This window comes from Triticum dicoccoides, chromosome 5B (assembly GCF_002162155.2).
Source record: "Triticum dicoccoides isolate Atlit2015 ecotype Zavitan chromosome 5B, WEW_v2.0, whole genome shotgun sequence".
NCBI classification, from domain to species: Eukaryota; Viridiplantae; Streptophyta; class Magnoliopsida; order Poales; family Poaceae; genus Triticum; species Triticum dicoccoides.
Genome location: NC_041389.1, coordinates 261,237,425 through 261,254,624, shown reverse-complemented (window position 1 = coordinate 261,254,624; position 17,200 = coordinate 261,237,425). Strand labels below are relative to the sequence as shown.

The 17,200-nt window shown below is 47.1% G+C and overlaps 2 protein-coding genes across 3 annotated transcripts; one reads left to right on the top strand and one right to left on the bottom strand.

Annotated features, from left to right (window-relative positions):
* The first annotated feature begins 2,385 nt into the window (after positions 1–2,385).
* LOC119308314 (two-component response regulator ORR9-like) lies at positions 2,386–4,271 on the top strand. Of its 2 annotated transcripts, none has more exons than XM_037584422.1 (5): positions 2,386–2,644; positions 2,736–2,827; positions 2,919–3,005; positions 3,098–3,168; positions 3,705–4,271. In XM_037584422.1, the coding sequence occupies exons 1-5, from the start codon at positions 2,539–2,541 to the stop codon at positions 4,045–4,047; spliced, it is 699 nt and encodes a 232-aa protein (XP_037440319.1). In that variant the 5' UTR covers positions 2,386–2,538; the 3' UTR covers positions 4,048–4,271. The 2 variants fall into 2 exon arrangements, with proteins under 2 accessions (XP_037440319.1, XP_037440320.1); XM_037584423.1 differs by having other exon boundaries at positions 2,478–2,644; positions 2,922–3,005; positions 3,705–4,047.
* On the bottom strand, positions 4,020–15,426 carry LOC119308315 (DNA-directed RNA polymerases IV and V subunit 5B-like). Its single transcript, XM_037584424.1, has 4 exons — positions 15,062–15,426; positions 7,534–7,710; positions 6,970–7,083; positions 4,020–4,428 (listed from the first exon to the last, which is right to left on the bottom strand). The coding sequence occupies exons 1-4, from the start codon at positions 15,323–15,325 to the stop codon at positions 4,303–4,305; spliced, it is 681 nt and encodes a 226-aa protein (XP_037440321.1). The 5' UTR covers positions 15,326–15,426; the 3' UTR covers positions 4,020–4,302.
* Between the last annotated feature and the right edge of the window lie 1,774 nt (positions 15,427–17,200).

Below are 17,200 nucleotides of genomic sequence, written 5' to 3'. Positions count from 1 at the left end.
TTTGAACTACATCTACAACCACAATGACACAGAGGCTCTGTGGATGCTTCGAATAAAAAGAGCACCTTTCACCAAGTTTGTGCAGACGTTCAGAAGCAGGGCAGCTGCTACAAGATAGCATACACACCACTGTGGAAGAACAAGTTAGCATGTTCCTCCATGTTGTAGGTCATAACAGAGGTTCAGGGTTATGCACAACACATTCAGGAGATCAGTGGAGACCATTTCCAGGTACTTCAGACAAGTGTTGTATGTTGTTGGGGAACTCAGAGGAGAGATGATCAGATCACCAACCGGCCGGACTCCTAACAAGATTCACACTAGCCCAAGATGGTATCCATACTTCAAGGTGAGCACCGACAGTACGTAGCATGCCTTGATATGCTTGTATTGTTATGCTATAGCCATAACACCATCTTGTAATGCCATTTCAGGATTGTCATTGGGGCAATAGATGGTGCTCGTGTCACTGCCAGAGTAACTAGGTCACAATCTGCAACATACAGGGGGAGGAAGCACTACACAAGTCAGAATGTGCTTGTTGTTGTTGACTTTGATCTAAAGTTCACATATGTGCTGGCTGGCTGAGGAGGATCAGCACATGATGCTAACATTCTAAGTGACAGCATCAATATCCCCGATGGCATCAACATCCCCGATGGCAAGTTCTACTTAGGAGATGATGGCTATGCATGCCGTCCAGGTGTTCTTCCACCCTTCAGGAAAGCAGGTACCATCTGAACGAGTTCTCTGGTAGGAACTATCCTAGGACTCCTCAGAAACTGTTCAATCTCAAACACTCCAGTCTTAGAGTTACGGTTGAGAGGGTATTTGGAGCTCTGAAGAATATGTCTAAGATCCTAGGTCAGAAGCCATTCCACCCCACATACACTCCAGTCTTAGAAGCAGAAGAAGGAGAAGCGGAAGCAGAGGCAGAGCAAATTGTAGTTTATCCTAACTACTAACAACAGCGACGCAGGCAACTAAACATCATGGTAGAAATTGCTTCCTTGATGCAGGAGCCTAATGCATGCAACCAAACTATGGCTTTTAACTTGCATTAGCTCAAACAGACCCAACCGGGGCAAGTATGTAAAATGCCCCAAAACAGAGATGTAATCAAACGCGCCCTAGGTACCTGAAAATGTGAACGAGCATAGCGAGGCACATGAACATTGGGGAGGCGTTGGAGGGGAACGAGTCATAGCCAGAGATGAGGGAGCTCCCCGCAGCGTCTCGGGTGGAGGCAAGTCAGGTGTTAATGGTTCAGGGTGCGTTTGGAGGGGATTGCGGGCTTGGCGAAAAAATAATTGCTCAAGACCTTTTAAGAGATGGCCAGGGGTGGAGGCAGCACCGCGGGGAAGGCTAAGGGAGGGCGGGGCAATGAGCCAACCGAGAAGCGCCACCGGCTGCATGTGGAGGTTGAAGAGGAATAGTTGCACGCATGATCTTGGTCGTTAACACCGTTTTTTATTTCAGGTGCCCGATGAATAGGCCCTCATTTTTTGCAGTAAGGGATAATAACCTCTAATATCTATCAGGAATATTAAAAATCCGACTATGAATTTTTAAGCTTGTCAAATATGATGCCCGAAATGACAAATTATGTTGTCGCGAGCATAAGAATTTTCTTTAGCAAGCATATCAAGTGCCGGCAAAAAAAAACTTGAGCATCGCAAGGATCACAAATCCGACGTCAGATTTGTAGCAAAACATCATCGCCCACACCTTTTTACGATACAATCTGCTAAAGGAAATTGCCATACTCGCAACAACATTAATTGCCATCCCGGACCATCAGATTTGCTATGTTTGTTCATTACAAAGAGTTTAAAAAGAAACATCATCGCCCACACCCTTTCAAGTGAAGTGCCACCGATTAGCAACACCGCATACTATGTGGAGCCACATAACTCGCAGCTGGTCGTAACACGTCTGTACTGAAAACTCGACTTCCCGGGTAGGAACCAACTAGTGATGCACCACCAAGAGATTTTATACAGATCAGATGGATGCGCATCAAACCGCAAGGTCACACCTGTGGAAGATATCCTCATCTTTTTCCCGCTTTACCAAATCGCCAGAAACGACCCCAAATCTTCCTTTCAGGTCAGCCGAGCAAGCAAGAGGACAGGCCAAGAAACGAGAAAGAAAGGGAGGGAACAAGAGAAAATGGTGGACCATGGCTTTGCTGTGGCTGATGGGCCTGCCAGGTCTATTCTATCGTGGAGTCAATTCATGGCAAGATTTGGGGGAAATCTGGCCCGGATCTTGCTTTCCATGAGGCGGGATTTCCTTTGGTCATCACACTTGTTTTCTCCACCCACCTTTTCCCCACCCCATATCTCCCTGGAATCCTTTCTCATGTGCTTCGGGTGCATATAAACTCGACTCCACCCACACGCTCCTGGAAAGCCCCCTCTCTCTCTCTCTCATGCCAAGCGCACACACCTCCTGCCTTTCCTCTACCATTCTTGCTTTTTCCTAATAGCATCCTCCTCCATCACACAAAACACACGCTCTCTCTTTTTTTCTCCGATGGCGGTGGCGATCGCGGAGTCTCCGTTCCATGTCTTGGCCGTGGATGACAGCGTCCTTGACAGGAAGCTCATTGAGAGGCTCCTCAAGACATCTTCTTTCCAAGGTAGTATCAATCAATTTCATTTGCAGCATAGGAAGTTGTGTTCCTGCTGTGGCATGGCATCTGAGGCAGAGTCTCTTCTTTGTTTCCGCAGTTACCACCGTGGATTCCGGGACCAAGGCTCTCGAGTTCTTGGGGCTCCATGGCGAGGACGCCTCCATTTCTTCTGTCCATGCAGACCAGCTGGTAAGAAGATGGATGGTTTATCATGTGCGCAGCCACACTACTAGTGCTCTGAAATTGTTCCTGATTGATTGATTATGGGTTTGGTCCTAAGCAGGACGTCGAGGTGAACGTGAACCTCATCATCACCGACTACTGCATGCCTGGGATGACAGGATACGATCTGCTCAAGAAGATCAAGGTACCCGCCTTTTTTATATAGTTTGATTTGGTCTGCTCAAGCCTGAAGAGCATGGTGGCTAATGGTCCTCCATCTGGCTTTTGTTGAATCAGGAGTCGTCGTCTTTCAAGGACATCCCGGTTGTGATCATGTCATCGGAGAACATACCTTCCAGAATCAACAGGTGAGCACGGTTACGGACCCAAAATCTTGTTTGTTTTGGAAACCAGATTGATTACTGATGATGCTGATTTAGAAACTTTATAGCTGAACCACCGTTAGAAAAGATTCAGATAGTCTCATCTGTCATTACTACATGTTTGATAGACCTTGATCTAAATTTAGACACCAAGATCTCTTGGAATCCTTTATTGATTTGGGGTCACATGCCTTCTAATAAAGGAACAACCCCCACCCAGCTCACGTCGTGCTAATATTCTATCATGAAATATTTAGTGTCAAATAAATAGTGAAGATATGAAATGATACGGTTGTCGATCTTCTGAGTCGATTATCTCTATATAAAAAGGGTTATAGTCGCAGACAACTCACCACTGCCACTTGTCTATTTCTATCTGCGCATATGAAGTAAAAACCCAAATATATGGACACAAATAAAGCTGTAAAGAAATATATCAAAAGAAGTAGACGATCTTAGAATATAGTAGCAGGATCTTAGAATGAACTCTGACAATTGCTGTTTTGTTTGTTCTGAATCAGATGCCTGGAGGAAGGAGCAAATGAGTTCTTCCTGAAACCAGTACGGCTATCAGACATGAGCAAGCTCAAGCCCCACATAATGAAAAGCAGATGCAAAGAGCACTGCCACCAGGACGAAGACCTGCTAAGCAACAGCGAGACCAACCCCACAAACAACAGCAGCAGCAGCAGCGATACCATTACCATCAGCAGCAGTAACCCCACGGACAACAGCAGCGGCGATACCATCAGCAGCAGCAACCCCACGGATAACAGCAGCGGTGAGAGCAGCAACATCCACAAAAGAAAGGCGGCAGATGACGAAATTTTAACCAAGACAAGCAGACCAAACCACAGTTGTTAGCTGAAAAAAGATTATTTGACAGCCAATCTTTTTTCCTTTCTTGGTTCTTCATCTTAATCGGGTTTCTGACATCTGATTTGTATGTAAAACCTATGCTAGCTCTAGTAAACGGATACTGCTTGAATCCAGTGAGACCATGCTCGGTGTAACACGCCTGAAGTTCCAAATACCTTCAGGCCAATGAATCAGCATAGAGCTAACACGATTGTACAAACAGCTTGCTACACCTTTCATCCATGGAAACACATGCAGCCCTCAGAAAATACATCGGTATGTCACATGGTTCCCAGTAAGCTCACTGTCATATGTAACTTTAAGCACGGTTCCCTTGCCGAGGCCATAGTAGCGAGCAACAGGATCGGTCTCTAGCATGCGAGGGAGCTGAAAGATAAAAGCACCATTTTCAGCAAACCGTGGTTAAAAATAACTATATAACAACTTGATGAGGATTTTAAGAAATTGAAGGTTCATGCAAAAAGAAGCTACTAATAACGAATGCAGTTTGGCATTTTAGGCATGTGAAAAATCCAACAGGCAGACAAAAGGATAATGAGCTATGCCCACAGCGACTAAGACATTAATATACTTATCTTCAATTCTTTTATGGTAACAACACAATCAGTTAGTGTGTGGAAATACTAAATGTCTTAAACTGAGTAATACATCAAAGTTCTAGTTTAAACAAAACCAAATAAGAACACAAATAATATGGCAACCTCACAAAAAAATGTGGCAAATCAGAAAATTATCAGCATGATGTCTATGAGACGCAAGTGGTCAGGATGGTAACATGTATCAATGGTCTCCATCATCACATCCAAGCACAACAAGGGATTGTGATCTTCCTTCAGCCACATTCATGTTGCAAACACAATCAAGCACATACTAGGAACTAACATGCAGACCAATAGGCAACAGCCAGACCAGGCTGTTCTGTGAAGGAAATAGTGACATCCAGCACGATGTAACAAAAAAAATGCTACATAGTTCACATAGCAACTTGCAATATCGTTCCCGCTGGGGAAAAAACTTGCAACGCCGGCAAGACTGAAAAAATAACATCACTGTTCTAGCATGAAACACTTGACCCCACAAAAAATGGGGAAAATAGATGGTGATCGGTGATTTGCCGTTTGCAGATTCGCAATTGAAGATTTGACACTACAAAGAGAGAAGATGAGATACAATTTCCAACGTTTTATCCTCTTCCACCTCCAACTGACCTACTCCTCCTTTCCTCTAGCCCCATCCTTCATTCTCCAAGCCAGCTCCCAACATCACCCGCCCGATAGCCTGTTCAACCCCATTTTTGCCCAACTCATTACATAAAAAAGCTCTTAACTCATGTACCTTCTCTTCTTGTCATTCTCATCTTCAACTGGAGAGTTAACCAGCTGGCGAACCCGGCTTTGAATAGCCCTACAGCCTGCATATAGCATGACACATTGATCACGGAAATGCCCTGCCGCCTGCCGTATTAGTATTGACACGTTTGTCACTGAACAGCCTGCTGCCTGCTATATACTATGCCACATTGATCACCGTGGCTTAAGAAAGGACCAGGTCAGCCACAAGAGGTGAAAATGGAGGTACAATTGATGACATTGACATCATTTCATGACACAGCAGGAGACGCCCACAAAGTTGAGGCCAAGGTTTTTTTTTCAGAATATGATAGCGTTGGCTCCTTTTTTTTTTGAGGGCCTGGCTCCATAGTTAGTGAAGTTCCTTCCCAAGCTTGGGGGTCACGAACTTGGCAGGGAGTGTGGAGCCTCGTAACAAATAAGGGTAGGGGAAGCTGTTGGGCACCTTGGCATTCCAATGTACTCCATATGAAGGTTTGCCAGGTCCATGAACAAGTACACCGCCGCCTCTGTGCAGACTCCTGCTGTGGCAGCGGTGGGATTGTATAGCACTAGGAGAGTGGGGTTGAGGACAGAGTATGGAGGAGAATAATCCAATCAGGATTTGGAGATTCCAAGGTGGGGATTTGACACAGGGGATGAAAGAGAGATATCAAGCCCTCCTTGGTATTCAAGCATGGGGACAGGAGGGGAGCTACCTTAGGAGAAAATGTGGAGGTAGGAAAGAAGCAAAGCTAGGAGAGGACAAAGAGAAATATTGTATTCTTACATTCATATCTCGAGCAAAGGAAAAAGGAAGATAGAATAACACAGAGAAGGTGAAATTTTTCATCTATTTCTCTCTTCCCAGTGGAAAATCATCAATGCACTTGCAGATTTGAAAAACAGCAAATCCTCAGTCACCACTCTTTGGAGTGGCAAATCACTAATTTTTCCACATGGAAAATAGTTAATTAGTTCTGCGGACGTAGCGTGAGTTCCAGTAAATAATACTCAAAAACATGATCGTACAAGTCGCCAAAGTTTTAACTCTACTGGTAATATAGATAAACCATAAATCAAACAAGAAGATCAACTAAAAAATGCAAAGCACCAACTCAATGTTGCTAGAACATTTTTTGTAATACCCATTTGTGAAGAGAGACACCGTAGGCATATGACCCCTAGACTGTACGTGCAGACAGTTTTGTCACTCTTTGTTTTAACAATTAGAAAATATTTTCTCCATAATAGATATTGGTTCAACCTGGTAACTGTTCTCATCTGGCTAAAGAATCCAGAAAAAAAAAGAAACTGCATGTTCTTGAAAAAACAGAAATCTAGAAACTTTTAAAGCTTAGAGCTGGACCCAAATATTTCAATCTATGAGAACATATTTTAAATGTGCTTCCATCTTAAGAATTCTTGTTTGGCAATATAATTATAATAAATAAATGATATATACTTCTGACTCTCTAAAAAGAAACTTCTTGGATATTGCAACAATTTAGAATAAATATATTCAGTACTGTCACCTAATTCAGATTAGTAATCAGTAATAAATTATAGATAGACGTACCTGTGAATCCTGCACATTGTACTTCTTCAGGAGCCTGGCCTTTTCTTCTGCAGTCAACACTTCATGCTTTGGCTTCAGGGCATGCTTACTAATGTTAACCAGTAACTCATTGACCTTCAGTTGGAGGAGCACATCAGTTTGAATATAAAGTGTATAATGTAGAATATATAGATAATATATCATATATGTATAGTAAAGCATCAGCTGTACACGACTAAAGTGATGAAACTACAAATAGTCGTGAAACTACGAGTAAGTATTCAAGGTTTTTTTGCGAATAAGTATTCAAGGTTGAGAGCATAACTTGCAGAAACTTGTACACTGGATTCTGATTCAAACCAATAGAGTATGCTACACTACATCAAGCATTCAAGCATCAATATTGAATGCACAAAAATGTACATACAAATTAGTTGATGTGCTTTACTTAATGGCATGTCGTTTGTTTACATAATTTTAATTTCAACACAGTCAATGCTGTTGTTCATTTACAACAGTCAATGCTGTTGTTCATTTACATAATTTAAATTTCAACAAAGCCATGAATAATTATACAAAACTAACCTGAAAAATATCTACTTTAAATGTGAATTTCTCCTTAACAGACTCTTTAGCTCTAGGCATTATCTTTCCCTGCAATATCAAAATAAGTCTGGACAAGTTCTCTCCTTCAATCTGGTCATATATCTTCTGGATAGTTGCGATTCTGACAGGTTCTGGTCCGCAGAATAGAATTTTCACCTGATATAAGAGTTAAACCATAGTTAAATCTATATGATATGCAAAAAAAAAGGCTAATTTATGTTCGGGTGAACGAGCTCCGAGCACACGACTCCACCCTCGACTGCATTAACACTGGACGCCAACACCACCTCTGCCGTCGCCCTTTTATTTTCTCTCCTTATTTATCCCGCGTGTTTCTTTCCCTTTCCTGCAGAGCAGCGCCACCACAGTTACTTGCCGCCTCCTTCCGCTGCTCCGCATCCTCCTCTACTGTCGAGTCCCTCCCCGTTCACGCCGCCATTCTTGCTGGTGTCTGCGCTGGGAGTTGGTGAGGCGAGGGGCAGATCTGGGCTTTCTTTTCCCAGCAATTGCTGCTGACACCATGAGGTAGAGTGCTGTATATAGTTATTTTTGTGTTTATAGTCCCCCTTTTTAGTTGAATTTGTAGTGACTGAAAGCTTCGCGGAGGAGGGGGGTTGGAGGTGCCATTTTTAACAAGTTGAGAGTTTGTCTTCACTGGGTAAGAGATTGTGATTCATTCGGTTGATCATTTTGTGTGAGAGTTCAAAATTGATTCTCTCGTGGAGATTATACGAGTGAAAGCCCTTGGTTGAAACTTATTTCTTAGTTAGGTCAAAGTTGCCGATCACCAAATTGAAAGCCGATCATTTTCTTTTCTCCGGCTCAGGCGCTGACGACGGCAATGCCGCCACTCATGGCCCAAAGCTAGGGCCAGAATGTGGGGACATAGTGGGGTGTGTTCCGACAGCACAAGCTAGCTGCCGAAACTCAATGAACTATCACTAATTAGACCCCCACCCCCACCCCACACACACGTTATGTTGTTAGACTGTATAGTCTCTGTAGTTGTATACATACATATACGTATGATGTAACTTGTACCCGTTTGTTATATATATGTGAGATAGGCCACCCCTAAAGGGTTGAGCCGGTTCCCCCAACTCTATTGTCTTACATGTATCACGCTAGGTCAACACGCTTCCGCCCAAACCCTAAACCCCGCCGCCGTCTGTCTGTGCGCCGCCGCCGCCGTCCCTGAGATCGCGCCGCCGCTGCCCCAGCTATGTCGGGCTCCGCCGCCTCCGGCTCCACCATGGCTAGCTTCTTGCCGGCCTCTCTCGCGGCCCTCCTGTCCCGACCCATCGACGCCGCTGCGGTCTCCACCGCCCCGATCGAGATGAGGAGCCTCGGGTCCTTTTTCTCCTCGTCTCCGGGGCTCCCGATCGTGCCGTCTACCGCGGGCGCTCCCTCGTCCGAGACTCGCAGCACGCGCCACTCGCCCCGAGTGGGGGCCAGCCGCCGATCGCCCCGTCTCCCTCGCCCGCTTCCCGCAGCGACGTGCCGCTCGCCCCGTCTGGGGGCCAGCCGCCGATCGCCTCGACTGGTGGGGGCTCGGCCCTCACCCTGGTGGCGCCCCCGTCGGCCATGATGGCGGGGTTTGCTGCTGCGGGCTCGGCCTCTTCGTCATCTGTTCCTGCGGTCGCGACGGTGGCGGCAACCGCGGCCTCTGCCTCTACGGTGTATCCGCCTCCGGCAGTCTACTCCGCGGGCTCCTCGCCGCCGCCGTCGTTTCACTTTGGGAACCTCATCACCATCAAGCTGTCCGCAGACAACTACATCTTCTGGCGTGCGCAGGTTCTTCCGCTTCTCGGGAGTCATTATCTCCTGGGCTACGTCGACGGTTCTCTCCCCTGTCCCCCTGCGCTGGTGGATAGCGTGCACGGCCCGGTCTACAATCCGGCGCAACGTGTTTGGACAGGGCAGGACCAGGCGAACCTCTCCTCCATCCAGGGGTCGCTCACTCCGGCGGTTGCCGGACTTGTTGTCTTCGCCAAGACTTCTCATGAGGCATGGACCATCCTCGAGCGCTCGTTTGCAGCGCAGTCGCAGGCCCGTGTCTCCGCGCTTCGTCGTCAGCTTGGTGAGTGTCAAAAGCTGGATTCTACGGCCACCGAGTTCTACAACAAGGTCAAGGGCCTTGCCGACACGTTGGCCTCCATCGGCCAGCCCCTCACCGATTCCGAGTTTAACTCGTACATTGTCAATGGTCTCGATGAGGAGTACGACGCCTTGGTCGAGATCATGAACGAGCGGGGCAACTCGAACCCCATGATGGCGCATGAGGTCTTTTCCCGCCTCCTTCTCACGGAACAACGGGTCGAGTCGCGCCGCTCCAAGGCCAGTGGGGGCTCCCTCTCGGCCAACGCCGCCACCAAGGGTGGCCGCCCTTCTTCCTCATCCAGGGCCTCTTCGGGGCTGCCATCGCCGCCTGCATCGGCCCCCCCTCCTACCGCGACATTACCGGGGGTTGGTGGCAAGCGCGTATGTCAGCTGTGTGGCATTGAGGGGCACTGGTCCTCTAAGTGCCACAAGCGCTTTCAGAAGAGCTTTCTGGGTCTTGGCAATGATGGCAAGGACACGCGCAATTTTGCGCGTCAGGTGGCCATGGCGGATCGCCCAGTGTCCACTAAGCAGCAGGGGCATACTCAGTCCTACTCTGTTGATCCTCACTGGTACATGGACTCTGGGGCCACGGAGCATCTGACGAGTGAGATGGGCAAGCTCCATACTCGCGAACCCTACCACGGCTCCGACAAAATCCACACTGCCAATGGAGCAGGTATGCATATATCTCATATTGGTCAAGCATCTCTTCTCACTAGGCATGCAAATAGGAGTCTTCAACTTCGCAATGTGCTTAGAGTTCCCTCTGTGACACGTAATCTTCTTTCTGTTCCTAAACTTACACGTGATAATAATGTGCTTTGTGAATTTCATCCTTTTGATCTTTTTATTAAGGATCGGGGCACGAGGGACATTCTTCTTAGCGGGCGGTTGTGCCAGGGACTCTATCGTCTGGAGCATCCTGCAATCGCTCGCGTGTTCAGTGGAGTTCGGGTATCTCCGTCACAGTGGCATGCTCGTCTTGGTCACCCGGCCACACCTATCGTTCGTCATGTTTTGCGTCGTCATGAGCTTCCTAGTGTGTCAAGTAATAAAGATGTAGCAGTGTGTGATGCTTGTCAGCAGGGGAAGAGTCATCAACTTCCTTTTTCGGAGTCTAGTCGTGAGGTGAAACATCCTTTAGAACTTGTGTTTTCAGATGTATGGGGTCCTGCTCAGACTTCTGTCAGCGGTCATAATTATTATATCAGTTTCGTTGATGCTTATAGTCGTTTTACCTGGCTTTATCTTATTAAACGCAAATCTGATGTGTTTGATATTGTTGTTCAGTTTCAAAAACATGTTGAACGTCTTCTCAAGCACAAAATTGTTCATGTTCAGTCCGATTGGGGGGGCGAATATCGCAACCTCGACTCCTTCTTTCAGTCGCTTGGGATAGCTCATCGTTTAGCATGTCCACATACACATCAACAGAATGGTTCTGTCGAACGTAAGCATCGTCACATTGTTGAAACTGGTCTTACTCTTTTGGCCCATGCATCAGTTCCGTTTCGATTCTGGAGTGATGCTCTCACCACTGCATGTTTTCTCATAAACCGTACTCCCACTCGTGTCTTGAATATGAAGACTCCCGTTGAGGTTCTCCTTAATGAACAACCTGATTATACCTTTTTTTAAGGTCTTTGGGTGCGCTTGCTGGCCACATCTCCGCCCGTACAACAAGCGCAAGCTTGAGTTTCGCTCCAAAAAGTGTGTTTTTCTGGGCTATAGCTCTCTTCATAAAGGGTACAAATGTCTTCATGTTCCCACCAATCGTGTCTACATATCCCGGGATGTCGTGTTTGATGAGCATGTTTTTCCATTTGCCAAGCTTCCTGTGTCCACTGTTGAACCACCCTCCTTGCATTCATCCTCTGTTGCTGCTGACCAATTTGATGATATTGCATACTCTCCTATATTGTTGCCTAACCATGGTGCAGGCACTGGACGTGGGGCGCGCTTGGAAATTCTGGAGGCGCCAGTGGCTCACGACGATCATGGTGAGTTGCATGGCCTCGGCCCCCGTGCCCATGCACGTCCGGTCGATCTTCCCGCGACGCATGCTTCTACGCCCATGGACTCTGGGCCGGCCTCGCCGCTTCGGCCTGTCGCGACTACCGCACCAGAGGAGTCTGGGCCGGTCTCGCCTAGGCTGGTTTCCTCGCCATGCAGCCCGGTGGCCCCGTCGGCCTCGACACACCCGGGTCCTGAGCCGGCCTCGGTGCCATGCAGCCCGGTGGCCCCGTCGGCCTCGGCGCCCCTGGCCTCGCTGCGTTGCTCGCCGCCCTTGGTGCCTCTGGCTTCTGAGCCGGCCTCGCCACCTTGCTCGGTCACGCCGGCCTCGTCGCTTCCTCGGCCTTCCTCGCCGGTTACGCCTGGGCCAAGCTCACCGGTCTCCGGTGTGCCCTCACCGGCGCTCTCCGAGGTCTCTCCGTCGTCAGCCGAGCTGTCCTCGCCATCGTCGCCATCATCACCAGAGTCCTCTCCGGCTCCTGTACCTACTGTGCTCCCTCGGCGACCACATACACGGAGTCGCAGTGGCATCTTTCAGCCTAAACAGCGACATGATGGGACTATTGCTTGGTTGGCTGCCTGTATGGCTGCTGCTCGTGCGGATCCTTCCTCTGAACCGCGCACGTATCAGGCTGCTTTGAGTCTACCTCATTGGCGAGAGGCTATGGAGCAGGAGTATCATGCTCTCCTTCGTAACAAGACATGGACTCTTGTTCCGCCACCACCCCGTGTTAATGTCATTGACTCCAAATGGGTTTTCAAAGTGAAGAAGCATTCAGATGGTTCTATTGAGCGCTACAAGGCGCGGCTGGTTGCTCGAGGTTTTCGGCAGCGTTATGGTCTTGATTATGAAGACACCTTCAGTCCAGTGGTTAAACCTACTACTATCAGGCTTCTTCTCTCTCTTGCAGTTACTCGGGGTTGGTCTCTTCGTCAGCTGGATGTGCAGAATGCTTTTCTCCATGGTGTTCTCGAAGAGGAGGTATATATGCGGCAGCCTCCAGGGTTCTCTGATCCCGATCGTCCTGATTATCTATGTCGGCTTACTAAAGCACTCTATGGTCTGAAGCAAGCTCCTCGTGCTTGGCATGCTCGTCTTGCGACGGCCCTTCGTGCTCATGGTTTTGCATCCTCAGCTGCTGACTCCTCGTTGTTTCTTCTTCAGAGGCCTGCAGTTACCATGTATCTGCTTGTTTATGTGGATGATATTATCCTTGTCAGTTCCTCTCAGTCGGCTGCTGATGCTCTTGTTCGGTCTCTTGGTGCTGATTTTGCGGTCAAAGATCTTGGGCGGCTTCACTACTTTCTAGGAGTTGAGGTTGCTTCTGTGTCCAGTGGTCTGATTATGACGCAAAAGAAGTACTCCTTGGATTTGTTACAGCGAGCTGGGATGCTTAAGTGCAAACCGACTACTACACCTATGTCTGCTACTGACAGGATTACTGCTGTTGCTGGTGATCTCCTGTCTTCTGCTGATGCGACACAGTACAGGAGTATTGTTGGTGGTTTGCAGTACCTGACTATCACACGTCCTGACATCTCTTTTGCAGTTAACAGAGTATGTCAGTATCTTCAGGCACCTCGTGATACTCATTGGTCTGCAGTGAAGCGCATCTTGCGCTACATTCGTTTCACGTTGTCCTATGGTTTGCACATTCGACCGAATCCCTCTGGGGTCATCTCGGCGTATTCTGATGCGGATTGGGCTGGCAGTCCAGATGACAGGCGATCCACGGGGGGCTATGCTGTGTTCTTTGGTTCTACTTTGATCGCCTGGAGTGCTCGGAAACAGGCTACTGTTTCACGTAGCAGTACTGAAGCTGAGTATAAGGCTGTGGCTAATGCAACTGCAGAAATTATCTGGATACAGTCTTTGCTTCAGGAGTTGGGAATATCTCAGTCACAGTCCCCTATTCTTTGGTGTGATAACATCGGTGCTACATACCTATCTGCTAATCCGGTATTCCATGCCCGAACGAAACACATTGAAGTGGACTATCATTTTGTACGGGAACGGGTATCTCAGAAGCAACTGCAGATCAAGCTTATCTCTTCCAAGGATCAACTTGCGGACATCTTCACCAAGCCATTACCTCTTCCACAGTTTGAGACTTGTAGGCGCAATCTTACCCTTCTAGATTCTTTAGGAAGTGGCTAAGATTGAGGGAGGGTGTTAGACTGTATAGTCTCTGTAGTTGTATACGTACATATACGTATGATGTAACTTGTACCCGTTTGTTATATATATGTGAGATAGGCCACCCCTAGAGGGTTGAGCCGGTTCCCCCAACTCTATTGTCTTACATATGTAAGCATTGAACTTCAGTACATACATACTAAATTGAGCCATCCATTTGCAGAGTGATGTTTAGATAGAGGGAGTATATTAGTATCAAGAAGGTATCAATTGCACCCGTTTTGTAGAGTGATGATAACCGTAAACAGTCTGAACCACAAGAACAACAATCTGCTACTACTATTGGAAACCTAGTAACATCATCATGCACCTGACACAAGTCGAAAAAAGTTGAGGTGGCGCCGGAAGGATGAGGAGGACACCGCGTCGAATAAAGTTGCCTAGGCTTCCTCCACACCACGACGAAGATCTCCATGACGGCGTCAAGAAGCTGATGGCCTCATCTTCTCACCATCCGGCCGGGACGGTGAGATAAGGTCTTCTTTTCCTCTCCGACGGTTGCTGTTTTTTGCAGTGGTGTCGGAGGCTGGGACAAGATGGATTTCCTGATGCGGGATTGATGGTACGACGGCTGCGGATCTAGCGCTCTTTCCCGACTACGTCGATGGGATGCGGCGGATTCGGGTCCAGGTTAGCATGGGGATGTTCCCCGGTCGACGTGCCACAGGGACATGTGCCTTGCTGCTTGCAGCAGGCCTGTTCATCGACTCAGAAAGCCATTATGGCGATGGTGTTTCCCTGGATTGGGCTATGGTGGAGATTGTGCTTCTTCTCCGGCGAGCGCCTCGGCGGCGTTGGATATTGGCTGCAATTGTTAGCTTCGGTGTGTGCAGGGATCCTTATGGACCTTGTATTTTTCCATGTCTTGGCATCCTCTCTGCATAGTTTTCAGGACGTCTGTCAACTCCTAGTTTCTCTAGATGTTGCCGCGTGTGTTTGTACATGTACTTTGATTGTTGATTAATGATATGCGCGGTTTAATAAAAAAAAAGTCAATGAAGAAAGGTGAGCAAAACACTGAAATCCTCTCTTTGTTCCTCCTATATTTCTCAAATTCGCAATGCTTCGTCTATCCCAGCCCAATTGGACTCTAGCGCGCTAACGAGCAATGATGCTGTAAGATGGTCCTTAATTGCTAGTACTATTGACGATGAATATGGATGCACATAGCCGGGGAAGGAGCAGTAAACTCACCTTGTCGGAGTGGTCGGAGGCGAGGAAGGTGGAAAAGGTGAGGCGCTCGATCTCGGGCTCCGGTGCCCACCACGCGCGGAACTCCGGGAGCGTGCGGGCGAGCTCGGACTCCGGCACGCTGTATCCGCGGTCCCGCAGCATCTCGAGCGCCGTGCGCCGCGCCAGGAACAGGCGGTGGCTCTCCTGGCTCGCGCGGCCGCCGCGGTCGACCATCGACGACATCCAGCCGACGACCTCGGGGACGTCATCGAACGAGGGTTCCATCACGAGGGCGGGGGCTTCGAAGGCGACGGCGGCGGCGGTGGCGGCACCGTTGGGCGTGCTGTCCGCCGCGTTCAGCTAGGATGGCAACTGCGGGGAGCGCATCAACTATTCCACCAACTCCCTCGGTCCGGGTTTAGTAGACCCTCTTATTTTGGGTTAAAATTTGACCTGTAAATTTAGCTAATAGTCCCCCTTTCCTAATACTCCTTCCATTTCTAAATATAAGTCTTTTTTAGACATTTCAATAAATGACTATGTACGGAGCAAAATGAGTGAATCCATACTCTAAAATATGTCTACATACATTCGTATGTAGTAGTTCATTTGAAATGTCTAAAAGGACTTATATTTAGAAACGGAGGGAGTATAAGACCTTTTATAGCGATTTTAAAATATGAACTACATATATACTAAAATGAGTGAGTATACATATTGAAGTATGTCTAGATACATACGAATTAAGAAAATGCTAAAAGGTCTTATATTACGGAACGAATGGAGTGAAATATAATAGTAATTTATACTGTACAACATCACAAAAATTAGACCGTGGGAAATCTCTTTTGAACTATAAGTAAAGTTATATACTTTTGTTGGGTATACTTTATATTTTACTAGTAGTCATATAAATAGTCAAAAGTCTAGCCCAAATATGAGGGGACCTAATAAATTCGGACGAGGAGAGTAACGGTGACACAAGGGTAAGACAAAAGGAAAAATATCGAAGTATATACAAAATAAAATTGGATAAATAATCTAATTCTCTAAGGTTTTAGTGTTTTAAACTCACTTGAACAAACATGAACTAGTTCATCAAATGCCTGCTTAAATCTCTAAACAAGATCTTTTTTGTAAGAAGAAAAATAAAATGTTGACCCATATATCAATTGATGCACATAGTCCTAATAGCTTATAATACTTCTTTCCCAAACCATATAACAGAGCTGCACGTTGTTAATAGATTTTTTTAGGCAAACACACGCTTTATTAATTCTTAATGTGAATGTTTACAGGTACTATGACTCGATGATATAGGCACAACCCTAATTGGTGAGATTTGTCCCGGTGTTCATGAATTGAAGGTGGATTCAAGTAGGAACACAAAGAACACGAGGGGAAAACATGAAGAAATCAAAGGGGAAAACACTCTATTGTAGTGGTGGAGCTAGCGAGGGATAGTTGAGGGGGCAAAGGGTGAAATATAATTTTCTGTAGGGGCCAAACACTATATTTCTATCAATTTGTGACACCCAAAACAAAGTTTGTTCACAAAAGATATATGGGTTGGGGTGGGGGGCATGACCCCTGTAGAACACACATAGCTCAACTAGTGCTTTATTGGACAAGATTCACACCAATTACTCATCAAATCACACGCAATACAAGGGATGCATTAGATCCAAGAACAACAAGGGAAATAAAGATACAAGGTAGTTCATCCAAATCTCTAGGAGAGATGGGTCTTTAATTCCATAGAGGAATCTTCCCTTAAGGGCCTTGGCAACCGTAGATGGTTCTTCTCGCCTTGAATCCACTCATGGATCTTCTCCTAAGAGGAATACCACATGGGGAGATACATGAGCTAAGCTCTATGATATGAGATCTATTCTTAGCTATCCTACAAATGAGGTAGAGGAGGTCTATATATCGTGCTAAGGGCGAAGGTGTAAGTTAGGTGGGGATACAAGGCCAAGTGGCCCGTCATGCACACATGCAAGGCCGAATGATCCGGATGGGCTCTCGGATGATCCGGACGGAGTCCCGAATGATCCGGATGGGCTCTCGGATGATCCGAACGGAGTCCCGAATGATCCGGATTCAGGGCAAGCCTTCGGGTGCCTTCATTCACCATAGCAGGATGATTCGGGATGGAAC

What these genes read in the sequence shown, in the direction of transcription:
- LOC119308315 (XM_037584424.1), bottom strand. Translation starts at nt 15,325, where the DNA reads ATGGAACCCTCGTTCGATGACGTCCCCGAGGTCGTCGGCTGGATGTCG. An exon ending in CCTCCGACCACTCCGACAAG is followed by an intron (nt 7,711 to 15,061) that starts GTGAGTTTACTG and finishes CTCTTATATCAG; the next exon opens with GTGAAAATTCTATTCTGCGG. An exon ending in TTAAAGTAGATATTTTTCAG is followed by an intron (nt 7,084 to 7,533) that starts GTTAGTTTTGTA and finishes CTCCAACTGAAG; the next exon opens with GTCAATGAGTTACTGGTTAA.
- LOC119308314 (XM_037584422.1), top strand. Translation starts at nt 2,539, where the DNA reads ATGGCGGTGGCGATCGCGGAGTCTCCGTTCCATGTCTTGGCCGTGGAT. An exon ending in CAAGACATCTTCTTTCCAAG is followed by an intron (nt 2,645 to 2,735) that starts GTAGTATCAATC and finishes TTGTTTCCGCAG; the next exon opens with TTACCACCGTGGATTCCGGG. An exon ending in CTGTCCATGCAGACCAGCTG is followed by an intron (nt 2,828 to 2,918) that starts GTAAGAAGATGG and finishes TTTGGTCCTAAG; the next exon opens with CAGGACGTCGAGGTGAACGT.